The sequence below is a fragment of the Hydra vulgaris genome, chromosome 06, assembly GCF_038396675.1.
Source record: "Hydra vulgaris chromosome 06, alternate assembly HydraT2T_AEP".
Classification (NCBI taxonomy): Eukaryota; Metazoa; Cnidaria; class Hydrozoa; order Anthoathecata; family Hydridae; genus Hydra; species Hydra vulgaris.
The window spans coordinates 45,472,949-45,491,281 of NC_088925.1; the positions used below are offsets into that span (position 1 = coordinate 45,472,949).

At 27.6% G+C, this 18,333-nt stretch overlaps 1 protein-coding gene across 2 annotated transcripts in view; it reads left to right on the forward strand.

The window, feature by feature from the left end:
* Positions 1 to 410: 410 nt before the first annotated feature.
* Positions 411 to 18,333, forward strand: part of LOC100211077 (BTB/POZ domain-containing protein 7) — a 28,444-nt gene continuing 10,521 nt past the window's right edge. For both annotated transcript variants that reach the window (XM_065800276.1, XM_065800277.1), the window contains exons 1-4: positions 411 to 1,656; positions 5,606 to 5,811; positions 17,406 to 17,478; positions 17,684 to 17,988. In XM_065800276.1, the coding sequence (XP_065656348.1) occupies positions 597 to 1,656; positions 5,606 to 5,811; positions 17,406 to 17,478; positions 17,684 to 17,988 (1,644 nt within the window). In that variant the 5' untranslated portion in view covers positions 411 to 596. The remainder of the gene's footprint in view (positions 1,657 to 5,605; positions 5,812 to 17,405; positions 17,479 to 17,683; positions 17,989 to 18,333) is intronic.

Genomic DNA, 18,333 nt, shown 5'->3' on the forward strand with positions numbered 1-18,333 from the left:
GTTTCTAAAACTTCTCATCCCCCCGTCATTTGGCACCTGAGAGTAATTTGAGTCGTAAAAACAAAAAAGAATGCTGCAGCACTCAGAAACACTTAGAATTAGCCATCATTTATGATGCATTTCACAAATTTTCACTCAAATGGTGTTTAAAATTTGAGCTCAATTATTACAATTAAATGTTGTTTCTAAGTTCATATTGTTGATTAATGTTTTTTATTTATTATTAATAATATTTTTTATGTTAATTCATTTTTATTACCAATTATGTTTTACTGTAGTTATTTTAAATATCAATTTTGCTTGTTAGTTTTTTTTTAAATTTGCAGAGGTGTTTACACATCTTATATTCTTTTTTTTTTGTTCAAAATTCTGAATATACACTTGTGAATACAAATCATTTGTATTTACAATTATAGAAACCATATTAAATGAATTAAATTTTGTTGATTTTTAGTGATTTAGAGTCAAGTTTTGCAGTTCAATGAAGTTTTAAGGGTTTGCCTCTATATTAACAATAAATACATAAGTTGTAATATATCTGTTTCTGCCCTCTAGAATGGGTAAAAATGACCGAATGATTGGATGGTTTTAGAAATATGGGCCATGCTCAATCAGCTGCTTTTAACGATAAAAATCAGTCAAAATCTTCAGATTTAATTTTACCACATGATGATTCAAGCAAATTGGTTGAGAAAGAAAAGAAAAAACAAAGCAAAAAGTTTTCAAAACAGGGGTCAATAAGGAAAAAACTTTCTAGAACATTGAGACCAATAAAAAGTTCTCTCTATAGCAAACAAATTCGAGATTTAGTACAATCTTGGTCAATTACTGAGATTCAATTATTGTTAAAAAAATATGAGACATTAGAAGCTGTTAGAGAACTAAAGTTTTTGTCAGATTCAGCTCGTAGCATAAACGGAAGACTTCAAAATGATTTTTATCAACTTTTTTATAGCAAGCACCAAGCAGACACAATAATTGAGTACAAAGACGCATTATTTCATGTTCATAAAATAGTTCTAATATCAAGATGTCAGTACTTTCGAAGTATTCTTGTAGATATAAACCATAGTCATGTTAAAATTGATTGTGATGTTTTAGATGTAAATATTTCTGATTTTATAGATTTAATCTCTTATATATATTGTGGTTATACAAATAGCAATGAAATACTTAAAACTATCAGTGAGCTTGAAGAAAAATTTGGTTTACTCAACACTTTAGAGAATGATATGCAAAAGCTTTTCAATTCAAAGGAAAGAACTGATTTAGTTATAAGCTACAGAAATGGTCAGAAAAACATGTTCTGTGAATATTCTGAAGTATTAAAACCATTTGATGCAACACTTAAAGTTGATTGTCATCTTTCTATTGTATGTTCTCGTTCGCCTTTTTTAAAGAGATTATTCGAAACAAAGTATTGTAATCAAACTGAACTCACAATACCATTGCTATTAGAAATTAATGATGACATTGTCCCCCAACCTTTTCTTCATGTTGTAATGGAGTGTATTTATTTTGATCAAGTTAGTTTTAACTCAATCTTTAATGAAAAATTTAATGAGTCTTGTAACAACAATAATCTAGTGTATGTTGAAATTGCAATGAAGGTTTTTGAAATTGGACAATTTTTAGAAATACCATCCTTGATGAGAGGTATATGTTTTTCCTTTTATTTAAAAAAAAAACTTGCATTCTCATTAAAGTAATATTAGGTCAAAATGTAAAACAACAAAAAATAGTAAGAAAGTGATCATACATATCTACTATATATATATCTACTATAGCATATTTATGTGAGCATTTGCTCACTTTTTTTGCATATCTAAATCAATACAGGTTTTTTAGAAAAAGTAGAAAAAAACGAAGAATAATGAAAGAAAAGATTGCTGCCCTATGCCAAACCCTCAGTCAATGTAGCAGCACTCCACTGCAAGTCAGGCTATTTGTCCGTCGATGTATGTACTGAAACCCCCGGCAGCAGGCTATTTCAGTATGACGTCAAACTGCTCATCAAAATCAGCAGTATGGGATATATAAATAAACATGATTACTTATATACTTTATTTTTTAGTATTTCATATGAGCCAAGAGAAAGATTTTTGAATACAGGAGATTAAAAGTTCAAAACTAAAAATAAGAGCATTAGAAACACAGGGATTAAAAATTCTTATAACCATTACGTTAATAGTTTTTTTTTCCATTATATTAGTAAAAGATATATGTATGGTCATCATATGTATGTATATTATTATAAGTTAGGATATACCAGTGCTTGTGATAAGTTACCAAGCATGAAATTTTGCACTCATAAAACTAAGATACGTTGTCATTATTATGCATTATTATGAGCAATTTTTAGTACTGTCAAATAATAGTAACAGCCCTTGTAAATTCTGTTTTATTATAAGCACTGGTATTCATAAACAAGTATACTAATTTTTTTCTTAGTGCGTTTGTTAATCATAAATCATTTATAAAATTTATATATATATGTATATATATATATATATATATATATATATATATATATATATATATATATATATATATATATAAATTTAAAAACTTAATGTACTACCGCAATAATTTAATTGTTTTAACTTTAAGTTGGCATTAAGATGTAGCTTATTTGTTGAAGTTGTTAAAATGTTGTTGAAAGAGACTTTTTTTACTATAAAAGTCTCTTTTGACTAAGAGATAAGGATATATATATATATATATATATATATATATATATATATATATATATATATATATATATATATATATATATATATATATATATATATATATATATATATATATATATATATATATATATATATATATATAAATATATAGAACCCTTAGATGTTGTCCGAAAGTTTTTTCGATATTTTGTTGACAAAAAGTAAAAATTAAAATGCAAGACCGGAATTTTTTTTTTTTAATAATAATAGACTGCCTGCCCCAACCAAACCCTCAGTCGATGTAGCAGCACTCCCTTGCGGATCAGGCTATTTGTCAGTCGATGTAGCAGCACTCCCTTGCGAGTCAGGCTATTTGTCAGTCGATGTAGCAGCACTCCCTTGCGAGTCAGGCTATTTGTCAGTCGATGTAGCAGCACTCCCTTGCGAGTCAGGCTATAAGATAGTCGATGTAGCAACACTCCGCGCATGATTTACAGTAAAAAAAATAAAAATAAAAACATTTTATTAAAAAAAATAAAAATAAAAACATTTTATTAAAAAAAATTAAAATAAAAACATTGTTTATATTGTTAAAAACATTCAAAATGTTTTAAAAACATTCAGAATGTTTTTAAAAACATTCTGGTCAATTAAATTTGCGTTTTTGTGGTTTTTTTAAAAAACGATTAATTTGTAATTAAATTAATGGTTTTTACTTTCGTCCAACACGGAAATGTTGGACGAAAGTTAAAAGTAATTAAAAGTGACGTATATGTTAGCTTAAGAATCACTTTTTTCCTTCCGCTCTTCCCAAAGCCAACAAACTTTAGATCTATATATATATATATATATATATATATATATATATATATATATATATATATATATATATATTCTTATTAAATAATAGGTGTACAACTTGAGGCACATATTTAAAATATAATTTTTATATTTTAAAATTTATACTTGATCTTATAAAATTGTTTTTGTTTACTTTCAAAAAATGGTAAGCGTTTTTTCAGAACTTTTATTTTTTTATTTCAATTTTTATCCAATTATTTTGTGTAATATGTCATATGGTTCATATTGTAGAGTATGATAAGTTACTTTAAAACAATACTTCTAAACACTGTCAATGATTGGTTAATGAAAAAATACTTTGTCAATGTGTTAAGTCACATGATTTGTTTTAATGTTTTTAATTAGTTGAAACATATTTAAAATAGATTTAAACACCTGAGTTCTAAATAAAATTAAGAAAAATATTTTAATTAATCAATCAATATTTTACTTATATTTATATTTTTACTTAAATAACTGCATATATATACAATAGTGTAGAACAATAACAAACATTTAAAAACTGATGAGGCATAAGGACTTTAAAACAACATAATTGTCCCTTCATGAATCCATGCAGATTTATATAGCTTGATTGTTTGCCAACATTGGGTTTCTACAATCAGATTTTGTACAAGTTTATGGCCAGGTCCAAGTCAAAACTATAGTTTACTAAAGTATAGTTTAATTTATAGTTGTAAATAATTCAGTGATGTAGTTGATTATTACATATTTTATTACTATAAAAAAGGTCTAGTTTTATAAATATACTTGTTATTTATTGTCATTTACAAAAAATTAAATATTTATATTTCCAATTATATCTGTTTTATGGAGTTTATTGATATTTTTGTTTATACTATTTTTTTTTAATTATTTCTTTTATCCTTAAAATTTGTCATTTACTTTATTTCCCATAGTTTTTAATAAAAATGAATTAAAACTCAAACAATCCTAAGGGGTTTCTAGATAAGTATTTTTCAATTGATAAAAGTACAAAACTGGCTACATATAAGATTACAGAAAAGATAAATGATAAAGTGATTTCATGCGGCATGCAAGTAAATAAAATCAAAAGTTTACAGTAGGAAACAGCATTTGGAAAGATCACATCTATCATAATATAAAATTGATGACTCAGAAATTAGCCTAATGGCTAAAACAAAGTTTCATTGAGTCATTTTTATCAATTCACAAGATTTCAATACTAAAAAAATTAAACAGACTACTTTAGATTCTTTTGCTATCACTAGTAATAGAACAATAAATCAAGTTAATACTAAAACTTTTAGAATAGGAATTATTAAAATGGTAGTGAATAATGGAGTTTCATTGAAAACATTTGCGGATTAAGGATTTCAGATAAATCAAGAACTAATTGTCGAAGACATTTTAAAATAAATGCAGAAGCGAGATCAAAAACCTTTTGGTAATGATATATTTCTAGCTGCAGTTTATGTTGATGCTAGATATAGAATACTGTTGGAAGAAAACCAGATAATATGAGTAAAAATACAATAAAAGTTCAAGAAATAAGAAATACTGCTAAGCCTTCTACATCATATCTTTCAGTTTTAAGTGAATCTAATCCTGAAAGGAAGATGAGTTTGAAAGGAAGCTTGATAAAAAAGAAAAAAAAGGCGTGACCAAAGTTAATTTTAATGATAAAAGTACTTTAATACTAATTTTATGGACAACGTCTATGTCACAAGCAAGTGTAGATAGGCTAATTCCTGTGTTTAAGTTTTTATCGAGCAATCAAGTATCAAGATTTTGATTAATGAAATATTAATAGACTCAAGTTACTGTCATAAAACATTAAAAAAATTTTTTGATTTTTTTGCGGAGCTGCTCCAAAAATTCTTATGGAGCTGGAGCCAATTTTTAGACCTTGTTTCCAAAGCCCTGATCAACAGGTTACACTTTTTTTTATTATAAAATGAAATACAGTGAAGGTAAATATAAAAAGTTAAAAACTTTTTATAAACTAACCATTGTTTTATATTAGGGTATTAAAAAAATACTTATTACTATTATAAATTACATTTAAAATGGAAATATGATTTTTTTTTCCTGATTTTTTTTAAATGTAGGATGTGAAGACATCATCGTAAGTAATTTAAATGCTACATCATTAATTAAAATCCTTGAATGGAGCAGTGTTGACTCCAAATATGTATATCGGCAAGCAATTCACTTTTTGCGAGAGGAGTTTATTCCGTTATGCAAATCTAGTTTTTTTCTTGCTAACTTATCCCAGATGCATTTAGTGAAGGTTCTTGAAAGTGATTTTCTGCAGGTAAATTTCTTCTTTTTTTTTTTTCTTCTTTTAAATTTTCTAACAGTTTTTTTATAAATCATATCTGATATATTTTTTATATTTTAATATAAAACTATTTTCAGGAGTTTTCTATTACCAAGAATTTATGAATTATAATTAAAAGGTTTATTATGGTTTATTTTTTTATAAGTTTCATTATTATTTCCTTTTAACAATGGCTATTGTTCTAAAAATAAAATGGTGTTTTTTATACTGCACAAACCACGCGAGCCATGCACCCTTTAAGATTTTTCATGAACTCTTTTTACCATGAAGTTTTCAATAAAGTATTAAAAACACTTCAGACCTTTGCGTAAGAGGCGTGTGAACTCACACCTTATATGATAACACATATAATACTTTGTTTTGACAACTTGGCTTCAGCTCTTTGCAGGTTTTGATAATTAGCTCGTTTAAAAAATGCGCTAAAAAAACAAGCAAACTTAAAATAAACAATCCATTAACTGAAAAGAAAATAAAATATAAAAAAAAAAATAATACAAAAATTAAACTAAAAAAGTAAAAATCTTTAAGAATGACAAAATAAATAAGTGAAAAACCAGAAAAAAATAAAAACATTTGTTATTTAATGTTAACTTAATTGTAAGCAAAAGTTTTTAATCACAGCATCAATATTTATCATTCCCTCCCATAAATAGGTACGGCAGATCCATAGGACATAGATAGATAGAGCAAATCCCCCCCCCCCCCATAAATAGATACAAGGGCAGATCCATAGGGAGGGGGAGGGCTATCAGGGTATCTGCCCGCCTCCCCCGCCAGATTTTTTATTTATTTTTTTAGAAATCAATATATATTTAACACGGCATGATGTTTAAAAATGTAAGTAAATTAGGCTGTTTAAAAGTGCCATGAAATTTAATAAAATGTTGTGGTGCAAATTTTAAATTTTTATATAAAGTTATTATGATAGTTAAAAAATGGTCAGCAGATGCGATTATTTCGAAATTTTGTGCGTAATCATTGTAATTTTTTTGTTTTGTTATATATAGGGTGCTTTTTTCAGCAACAATATTCGATGCAAGCCAAAGAACAAACACAGATGTTAATGAAATTTTAAAGCAATTTTTCATTTTGTATTATAATCTGTATTACAATAAAAATTAGACAAACTTAAGGAAACAAATTTTCATCCAAGCTTCCAATTGTGTATATACATTTTTAGATCAAACAATGTGATTTTTAATTTAATTGATTCCATATTTACAATTAAACTGCTGCAAAATTTCTCAAGTACTTTATTGCAATGTAATAAAAGGCATTGAAAAAAATAATCAAATTAAAGTTTAAGGTACAAGATAAGAAATAAGTACATAAGCTATCAAAAAATCATTGCAAATGGTTTTATTGTGGAAATATAATTTCAATTTGTTACATTACAAATACATAAATATATTTTACAAATAGACTTTTAAAAATTTCAGACACAGACTGTTTCGTTCCTTACAATAATCTTAAATTTCGCATCCGCGAATTTCAAGATTATTGTAATTATTTTTTGGGATAGGAGGAGGGGCGGGCAAGCGCCTTCATGCCCTCACCCACCCTATGAATCTGCCCTTGTATTACCATATTTATTCATGGAAGGGAATGATAACGGTTGATAAAACTGTGATAAATTTTTTTAACTTTTGCTTACAATTAAGTTTACATTAAATAATAAATGTTTTTTATTTTTTTTTGGTTTTTCTTCTATTAATTTTGTCATTCTTTTAGATTTTTTATAGTTTAATTTTTGTATTATTTTTTTTTAAAGATTTTATTCTCTTTTCAGTTTATGAATTGTTTATTTTAAATAAAGTTTGCCATGATTTTTTAGTACATTTCTTAAACGTGCTAATTATCAAAACATACAAAGAGCTGTGGCCAAGTTGTCAAAACAAAGTACTATATCCATAGTCTTATAAGGCCTGCAATCTCACACTACTTACATTTCTTAAACGTGCTAATTATCAAAACATAGAAGGAGCGGTGGCCAAGTTGTTAAAACAAAGTATTATATGTGCATATAAAGCGTGAGATTAAATGCTACTTACTCGAAGGCATACATTTTTTTATATTACTTTGTTTATTTGTTCATTTAGAAAAAAATAAATAATTTTTTTATATTGTTTTTAAGCAATGAACTTTTTTCGCAAGTTTTTTTTATAAATCTTTTTTTTGCAAATAAACTTTCGGTTATAGACATAAGTTATAAGTTGATAATTTGTTAATTATTATATAATTTTTTTTTTTTTTTTTTTTTTATAATTCACCTCCCCAAGGCCGAGAAGGCCACTACAGATGAGGAGGCTACTTGTGGTTATAACCCTCTCTCAATTCTTTAACTCCGAAACACGAACCTTGACGAACAAGGTCGCTGCGCGGAGAAACAAGTTGATATAAATGAATATTTAAATAGTATTAAAAGTGGATAATACTGGGATGCTGTTGATGTTTTTTTTTTTTTGATTTTTATTCTGATTCACTCTCTGCAAAGCTGCAAGCAACCACTATTAAGTTTGGAGTTACTAGAAGAAGAAAAAAAGAAGTGAGTTATAAAAGTTGTAAGATGTATGAGTAAGGAAAATATAAAGATGGGAGAAAGTTCCAAAGGGTTAAAGTGCGGTGCAAAAAACTAGACAAATAAAAGTTTTTAGAGCACACAGGGACAGATACAGTAAAAAAATGAGGCTTTGCTAATGATAAGTCAATCGAAAATGAGTTTTAGTTGATGAAACTAGAGATGATAGCTCCTTTGAGCAGCGACCGTGATAATATTTGTATAAAAGAGATACAGCTTTACGACGATGGGAGAAAGGCTTAAACTTGGCAGATAGAATGGGTTAAATGCATTTTTGGACCTTGTCTAGAAGAAAAAGAGCATCGTTAGAAGAACCAGCCCAAATATGACAACTGTATTCCATACAGGAATGAATAAGAGATTTTTAGAGGTAGAGGATGGAATCAGGAGTAAGTAAGTAGCGAGCATGATTAAAAAAAAGCAAGCTAAGCAGATGCTATTTTAGCAATTAATTATATATATGGTTTCCATGAAAGGTCAGTAGTGAGCGATAATCCAAGAAGATGTTAAGAAGAGGACTTAGTGAGAGGGTTGCCATTCATTAATATAGAAATGTCCATTTTTATGTCTATGTATTACAATAGTTGTTTGTTGTAAATAACTGAATTTCATTGAAGTTAAAATTTGTAAGCCACTGCAAGTCTCAATCTGTTACAGAAGTGAGATCAGACACAAGATCGGCTGCTTGTTCTAAGCGATCGAAAAGAAAAGACTTTTTGTCAATACAGGAGTATAAAATTGAGTCAAAAAGCAAAAAGAGCTACTTTAGATGTAAGGTTATCAGGAAGATCATTATGTAGATAAAAAAGAAAACAAGGCCAAGGATTTCATTTCCAGTAACATCTGGGGTACCTTGAGGTTTCATCATCATTGAGGTTTCAATCATTTCCAGTAACTTTTGGGGTACCTTGAGATACCCCAGAAGTTACTGAAAATGAAGAAAAGTGTTGGTCTTTGAGAAGGACTTTAATAAAGCGTTTAGAATGGAACGATTTTATGATCTTAAATACTTTTCCAGATACACCATATGAAACAAGCTTATGGAGAAGACCAGCATGCCAAACTTGTGGAAAACTAATTCACAATAAAATTTTTCAGTCACAGCAGTTAGCAATTGGCCTTAGAGCAAGAGGGTTTAAAACTGTATTATTTGACAGTAAATGATTTGACTCAAAATGGGATATGTGGAATTTGTTGATCAAAGGCCTAGCTAATAACAGAAAGAAGACTGATTAGATGATAATTGGGGGATCAGAGTATTCTCTGGAGTTTTTGAAAATTGGAACAACAGATGCCATTTTCCAGCATGCAGAAAAACAAGAGTTAGTCAAGCACTTATTAAATAGTTTAGAGAGAATTAAGAAGAGTTCTGAAGAACACTTTTGTAAGACTTTAGAATAGCTATAAGATGAAGATTTGAATTAGAAGAAAAGTTCTTTGCAAATAGTTCTGCCCTATCCTTTGAAAAGGTAATAAGATTAGTCCCATGAATGAGAGATGGAATGTAAGACCTACCCTTGATGGTAATGCTGTTGAAGATTTTCCAAAAGTCTCTAGAGCTTAACTTCTTAGATAAGATATGAGATTTAATGAACTGAGAATAATGGAGCTTAGCATCAGACAGCATCTTTTTACATCGATTTTTTGCAGAGTTGTTCTTCTAAAAAAGATGAAAAAAATGATTATGATTAGATATAGCTGCTGCAAATAAGAAAACCATGAATTAGAATGCAGCTTAATTTGGTTCTATTCCTGCTTGAACCCATGAGGTTACATAGGAGGTGCGTTTATCAGCTGAGAGAGAAAAGTTATCAGCCCAAGGACTGTCACAAAGAAAATCATGAAAAGAATCCCAGTCAGCTTAAGGGTAGTAGTAAGTAGTGCAATGATAGGATAAGTTTGAAGAAGAAGTACAAGATGAAAGAGTTATAGAGATCATTGCATGGTCAGAACCACCTAGGGAAGAAGAAATTGAACACAAGTAGTGAAGGTAATTGATTAGGGTTGTCATAAAAACAAGCCACAAAGTTAACTATCTGAGTAAGAGATTGAGAATGCAGAAGTTATAGGCTTTTGTGCCAGCAGGTTCAGTGGAGTTACAGCCAAGCCATTCAGTGTAATGAGCATTAAAGTCACCAATAACAACAATATTGGTAGAGAGGTAAAGAAAAATGGCATGGTCAATTTGATAAGAAATTACACCTAAAAGAGTGCAGTCTTGGAAAGAAAGAGATTGATAAAGAACAAAGAGAAAGGTGATAGATTGATGGTGCTAAGCAGAAGCTCATAAAAGAATGATTAAAGGATTTAAACCTGATTTCATGACAAATAAGTGAATTAATGCGTTTGTATACTTCCAAGCGAAGCTTGTATTTATTGGATTCTTTGCGAATCAAAGGATAGTACCTATCAACACTGAGATCTAAAAAAAGGAATAGCAGAATTTAGATTAGTCTCATTAAGAGCAAACAAGTCTGGTGAATTTTGCGAGAGGTAAGATTTAACTGATGAATGGTTGCTTTGCAGACCACGAATATTAGTAAAAGATATTTTAAAACAGTTAGGCAGTGGGCAAGGTTTTTTATGTTTAATATTTTGGGTTTCTTTTGGCATGATTTAAGTTTAAAGAGAAATTTCCTCATTCCTACATAGAGCACAGTCTCCTAAGAAAAGAGCTATGCAGTTGTCTCCTAAGAAAAGAGCTATGCAGTTGTCTCCTAAGAAAAGAGCTATGCAGTTGTCCTATTAAATATAATCCAAAGTTATAACTTAGGGTTCCTTATGTGACCTCGACAATGCGCATGAAAAACATTAACAGGAACATTATCCATGTGCAATATGGCACTTTTAATATTCTGATATTTTACAGCTGTTAATGGAATCAGTATCTCTGAGAGCTACCACAGAGTTTGGGAAACCTTATTACCAGCCAGCCTTAGGACCATTAAAGTTTTAGAGCTATACCCCCATTAGAGTTTTAGAGCTATACCCCCATTAGGAGATAACAGGATGAGTTGCATATTCACTATGAAAGAGGCACAATCTATGGCAACATCTAATATCTATCACAATCTATGGCAACATCTAATATACAGGCAAAAATCTATGTCTGTACTAAGTTAACATCTGTCCAAGATGAGTATTTTTATCGAGACACCATCTCTAGACTTTACTCAACTAAGAGCCAAGAAAAATTAGCATTGTTTTTGTAGTGTAGCTTTTTTAACTTTTCTCAATTCTATTTTTTAATTTTTTCCTGTTCTATTTTAGTATCTCTGCTTTTCAGTTGTAGAAATAAAGCACTTTGTTGTATAAACTGTTAAGTTATTTCATTAACATAAATAAAAAATAAAATTTTAAATTTTAATAATCATGAACACTATATTTTGTACAAAAATTACTTTTAAAGTTTGCATCAGTATTTCAATCCATTTTGTATTCATATTAACTAATTAATAATTGTTAAGTACAATGTATTTAAAATTTATTAATACACATTTTTTGAACAGTTTTTTCAAAATTGTAATGTTAACAACTATAATTTTTTTACAGTTTAATTAAAAGTTTAAAACTAAAATTTTTTGTTTAATAATTAGAGTTCTAATGCAAATATTAAGAATGGACTTGATAAATAATTATAAAGATTGTTAAATATAATTATAACTTAATGATAAGTTGATTCAATGTTTACTTTTTAATATTATAGTAAACTTTTTAATATCTTAGTAAACTACAAGTAAAATGTATAAAATAGCGAACGTAATTTTTTTTCATTAATCGTTAATTTTTATTTATATCTTTAGCATCAGTGGATTATCCAGGGGTTGGATTCAGTGTTTTGTGAGCTCTACTGTTTAGTTACTCTATTATCTAACCTTATATATTATTTTCTTGTTTACATATATATATACTTTTTTTTGACTTAATGATAATAAATATATACAAGAATTTCTTAGAAAAAATATGAATATAAGCTACAATGATTTAAAAAGATAAGTATCTGCTGATGATGTTAGAAAGATAAGTATCTGCTGATGATGTTAGAAAATTGAGTATCTGTTGAAGATTTTAGAAAGATAAGTGTCTGTTGATGATGATAGAAAGATAAGTATCTGCTGATGATGTTAGAATAATAAGTGTCTGTTGAAGATGTTAGAAAAATGAGTGTCTGTTAAAGATGTTAGAAAGATGAGTATCTGTTAAAGTTGTTAGAAAGATGAGTGTCTGTTGATGGTGTTAGAAAGGTGAGTATCTGCTAGTGATGTTAGAAAGATGATTGTCTGTTAAAGGTTTTAGAAAAATAAGTATCTTTTGATAATGTAAGAAAGATGAGTATCTATGCTAGTGGGCTCTATAGTCATTACTGAACACAGGCCTGAAGAATAAATAATTAGATTATGGGTCTAATGAACAATAAATGGTAGACCATTATCTTTATTTTTGAGATAAAATAATGCAATAAGAAGATGCATAAATCTGCTAAAAATCATTTGCAGGTTTTAATTTAGAGGCTTTAGTATTAGTTAAAATCGTTTTTAACAATTTTTGGCTACCGTAATTATAGGCTTGTTCTTAGGTAAACTTTTTGATACAATAGCTTTACATAGCATATATTTAAAAACGGAGAATAAAAGATGATTCAAGATAACGATAGACTCTTTTTTTTTTTTGATGGATGTTCTTTTTTTCGTATAACCTCAAGGGGACTATAGGTATTATAGGTCCTATGTTGTTTTCAATTTTCATTATTTTTTTAATTTTCAGTTTTAGTTCAGCGTTCCCATTCCTCCTTAAAATCTTAAATATCCTTGAAAAATAAAAACCTTAAATGTTCTTAAATTACCTTAAAAAAAGTTTAAATTTGACTGTTCTCCTTAATTTCTCCTATTAATAATATTATTATTATTTTTTATCATCTTGGAAATTTTATTAAAGTGAATGGATTATACTTACTAATAATTAAGAAAATATATAGTTCTGCAAACCTATATTTTTCTTATATATATATATATATATATATATATATATATATATATATATATATATATATATATATATATATATATATATATATATATATATATATATATATATATATATAAAGTAATATATGGGTTTATAATAATTTCTCTTTTTATATTTAAAATTTATGGAAAAAAATAAGATTCTGTTTTTAATGTATTCATTTTCTCATTAATTCTCCTTACTTTTTCTTTCAAAAAATTATCGTTTGGGACCAAATCTCCTTAAATATCAGGAGAATATCTCCTTAAATCTCCCTAAAATCCTTATTTTTAGCTTCAGTTTTAAAAGTAGAACCCTGTAGTTTGCTATTTTATAATTGGGATCTTTTAAGATATGGAGTATACGTTCCAAGAACCTCATCCAGAAATGTAAAGTTGAAACATCATGTCTGATGTTGTCTTCTAGAGTTTGTTTTAAAACTACTAAAAATATATTGTTTATTTTGAGTGAAGGTGCACAAAACATTTGATACACAAACAACATCGATAAGAGTTGCTTGGTGTGGGAATATTGATTTGAATTATTCTATTATTGTTAAATTTACAATTTATTATACTACAATGTTCAATGTTCATTGATAGAATGGAAGCAATGGATATTGTTAAATTTTGACAAAAAATTTTTTACATAAAGAAGTTAAACTTGTTTTTTCTGCTAACTGTAACTAAATTTGCTGCCACTCCACATTAGTTGTTATTGGTTCAAATGTTTACAGTGAGTGCTCTGAAGTAACTAGAAAGTGATAAAATAAAAAAAATATATTGTTATATTTTTTTAATTAAATATTAGTGTTCAAGTTGTTTCAGAAGTAATAATTAAACCTGGAAGTTCTTCAATTTTTTTTTCGATATATAAATTTTTTTAAATTATATATTATATTCATGTAAGTTTTTTAAACATTAAGGCATGTTTTTAAAAGCTCCACTAATTTGCTTTTTGTTATTATTTTTGTTGCTATTAGCAGTTTAATGCCATTAATGGTTGTATTGTTGAGTGAGTTAATTAGTGAATTGTTTTTTATTTCTGTTCTGTCTTTGAATTTTGTCAATTGGAAGTAAGAGTTTCTAATATATTAAAAAGAGATGTTTTTACAGTCAGATTTCCAACACTAATTGCGCTTATCATTACCATTTATCTTCCGTATTGAGGCAATAACTCTATACCTCTAAAAAATTTAAACAACTTTAAACATGATTTTGTTTATCAAAATCTAGATAAATAAGAGTGTTTTGTAGTATGTGGTGACATAAATGATCTCGGTACTACAATGGTTTTCTTATTACTAATTCGCTCAGTCTACTCGTAATATTCTCCACACATGGATTTTAAACAGTCATTATCATTCTCACTAATATTCCAGAACTCTAAACAATAAAAGTATAAAAAAAAGCATAACAAAAAAGCTCAGCCCACTGGCTGCTTTGATTACTGTACAATCACTCTGGAGTCTACTAAGGCATTGCCACCTTAATTATGGAAAGTTTTATAAGCGAATTCAATGTTAACACTGTGTAAAGTGCTATTTTTTATAATACCTTACTAAGAATAAACTGGTCAACATTGTTTCAAAGATGGCTAACTACATGATTTCTTATTTTAGCAAGTATTTTTATTATGTGATTGAAAAGTGTTTTTCTCTGTATTCCACTAAAATGAGAATCAACATTTTTTATGAATAACTTTTTGTATTAAAATCTTAATGACGGAAAAAGACAATTACCAAAAAAAATATCAACACATAGATTGCTCTGAAAATATAAACTCGATACGGCAATAGTAACCTCTAAGCAGTTGTTTAGTTATAAAAACCTAAAGTAAATGGTATCAAGAAAAAATGAAATGTTATTGACAATATTATTAGGTTATCTCAACAAACTAAAACTTTCACTCTATGAGAAGCCTTTGATATAAATAGTACCTTTGTAAAGGTGAGACAAAGGATGTAGATAAACTCATTATCACTAACAACAATTATGATCCTGCTACTTTCTATTCTTCTATTAAATATTTTGTCAACCAAAAGTTAAAAAAAATTAATCATTATATAGTGTACTGGATGGTAACCCAGTAACTATTATAAATGATTGTGCCACTATTTTAGCTGCTCCCATAATGCTAATTACAATCATAGCTTTGTACACCTTTAGTTTCCATTTGCATGGAAAAAAATTTGTGTCATATAACAGCACCGCTAACACTTTTTACAATGATGGTCATTTGAAATTTAAATCCTCAGGTGGTTAAGTTCATTGTTATTGTTTTAATTTTTAAAAAGCATTTAATAAAATCTCTCATTTAGTTGTCCTTTTTGTATCAAAAAATGAATTTAATTTGCTTGACACAGTTACAACTTGGATAAAGTTATATTTTAGTCACCGTCCAGAGTCTGAGAGACAGAGTCCTGACACCTTAAACGAAAGGTCATTGTTTAGGTGTCAGGACTCTGTCTCTCAGACCAATATAACAAGTGGAGTTTAACAGGGGTTGGTGCTATAATAGAATCAATAGGTCAATAGAATGTTGGTCCTTTACTAATCCACAAGTCTCTTAAATTTGAAGGGTTAAATTTAAAGATGCGCTATTACATCAGGAACTTGCAGGAAAAAGTGATTAATTTGCTAAGCTGGTCATTAAGTGCAAAAATGCATGTTAACAAAGCAAAAGCTCGATTGATTTCTCCAATACAAGAGTTTGACAATAATTGTTGCTAGCAATAAACATTAAAGTTAGAAACCCTATCATATAAAATATAAAATATAAAATAATCATTAAAGTTAGAAACCCAATCCAACTGCTTGACAGTTGGATTGGGTTTCTAACTTTAATGATTTTATGTGGGTTTCTAATTAAATGATTTTATGTGGGGCACTCCAAAAACCTCTATCAGAAATGTTGCGTAAAAATGTTGGCCATTGATTGCCTGGTATCATTATTAACTGGTATCATTATTAACTTATAATGGAAACCATATCTTGTCTTGTTTTTTTGGATGTCTTATGCTTAGCCTGTGTTTTGTAATATCTCTTGCACTTAACTTACATTCTCTAATAAACAAACACACTTTACATTTAATAATGAAGTTTTTGATCAAATTGATGAGATGGCAATGGGGTCTCTTCTAGCTCCTACTTTAGTAAACTTATTTTTAAGTCATCATGAAAACATATGGCTACAAAATGATTATTGTAAAAAGTTGTTTTAATGAAAAATATGTAAATAATATCTTTTGCACTTTTAAAAAGAATAAAGACACACAAAACTTCCACAACAATCAACATCCCATCATTAATCAACATCCCAACATTAACAATCAGTCAACATTAACAATCAATCAACATTAACAATCAATTAACATTAACAATTAATCAACATCCCAACATTAACAATCAACATCCCAACCTTAAGTTCACTAAAGAAGAAATAAATTACAAATTTAATTTCCTTGATGCTTTGATTAGTTTCCGAAATCGAAAATTTAATACATCAACCTTTTATGAAAAACTAACATTAGTCTAACTAATTTTCATAGCTTCACCAGAATTAATTATAAATTAGGACACTTTAAATTACTTTTTCAAAATTAACAGCAATTAGATAAACTTTCTTTTAGATGTTGTAAAAAACTAAACAAATATTTCAAAACAATTCTTTTTCTCTCAACTTGAGAGAACTGTTGAAAAAACTTTATAATCTAAACAAACTCATCTCCTAATAAATATAAAAAATTTCAAAAATAATAAATTTCAATATTTTTTTATTTATATATATATATACACACAGATATATATATGTATATATATATATATGTGTGTGTGTGTGTGTGTTTGTGTGTGTGTGTGTGTGTGTGTGTGTGTGTGTGTGTGTGTGTGTGTGTGTGTGTGTGTGTGTGTGTGTGTAATATTTGTTAAAGTTTTGCAATGAAAACTTGTAAAGAAAAATTTATTGGAAGTATGTTTTAAAATAGGCAGACGAAGAAACTATTTTAGATTCAATAATCACATGGTGTGAATGGGAAATAGCAAAATCAGGAAATCCAAGTAAAAGTTTTTTGTTTTTGTTGTTATTGTTGTTAAAAGTAGTTTTGAAAAGTATTTATAGTAGTATAATTATTTTTAAAATTAGTTGTAGTAATAAAATATTTTTTATAATAAATATTGTTATTAATAAAATATAATAAATATTGTTATTATATGTGTCATCATATATTATTACTGTTTATTATAATGCTTATTATAAACTTAGCCATCATTTTAACCAAATCACTACCAAGACACCCATGTCCAAAGCGATACAATGTTACAAATGACACATTGCGTGAAATGGTTTCAAGTTTAGTGGGATGTGTACGATTATCCCATATCCTTGCGCAAAATTCTGTTATTTTATCGAATGCCTGTCAACAAGGTTTGTTACAAATGCCATTTACAGCATGTGATGTTGTATCTTCCGAAAAGAAATTATCATCTACAGTTTATTGGATTGAAGAAATGCATCATCCAAATTATGTCAAACCAAGATTTTTTATTCCTTATTTTAATGAAATCAAGGTAAACTAATGTTTTGTTGAAATCCAGCTAGTTTAATGTCTTAAAAAGATCAAAGTAATTTAATGTATAAATCAAGTTAAGGTAGTTAAATGTTTTAATTAAGTCACAGTCTAATGTTTTATGTAATATAGAAACTATAATGGATTCTTTTTTCTAACAAGATTAAAATAGCTTGAATTTAAAAAAAAAATTAATTTTTTTATTTGAAAAAACAAAAACAAAGTGAGAAAATTTAACAAATTGAACTAGTAAATGTTGTAAAAATTGATAAGCAAATATAACAGATGTTCACTATTTTTTTTGTACTAACATTAAATAAGTGATTTTTTCAAGAAAATTTAATTC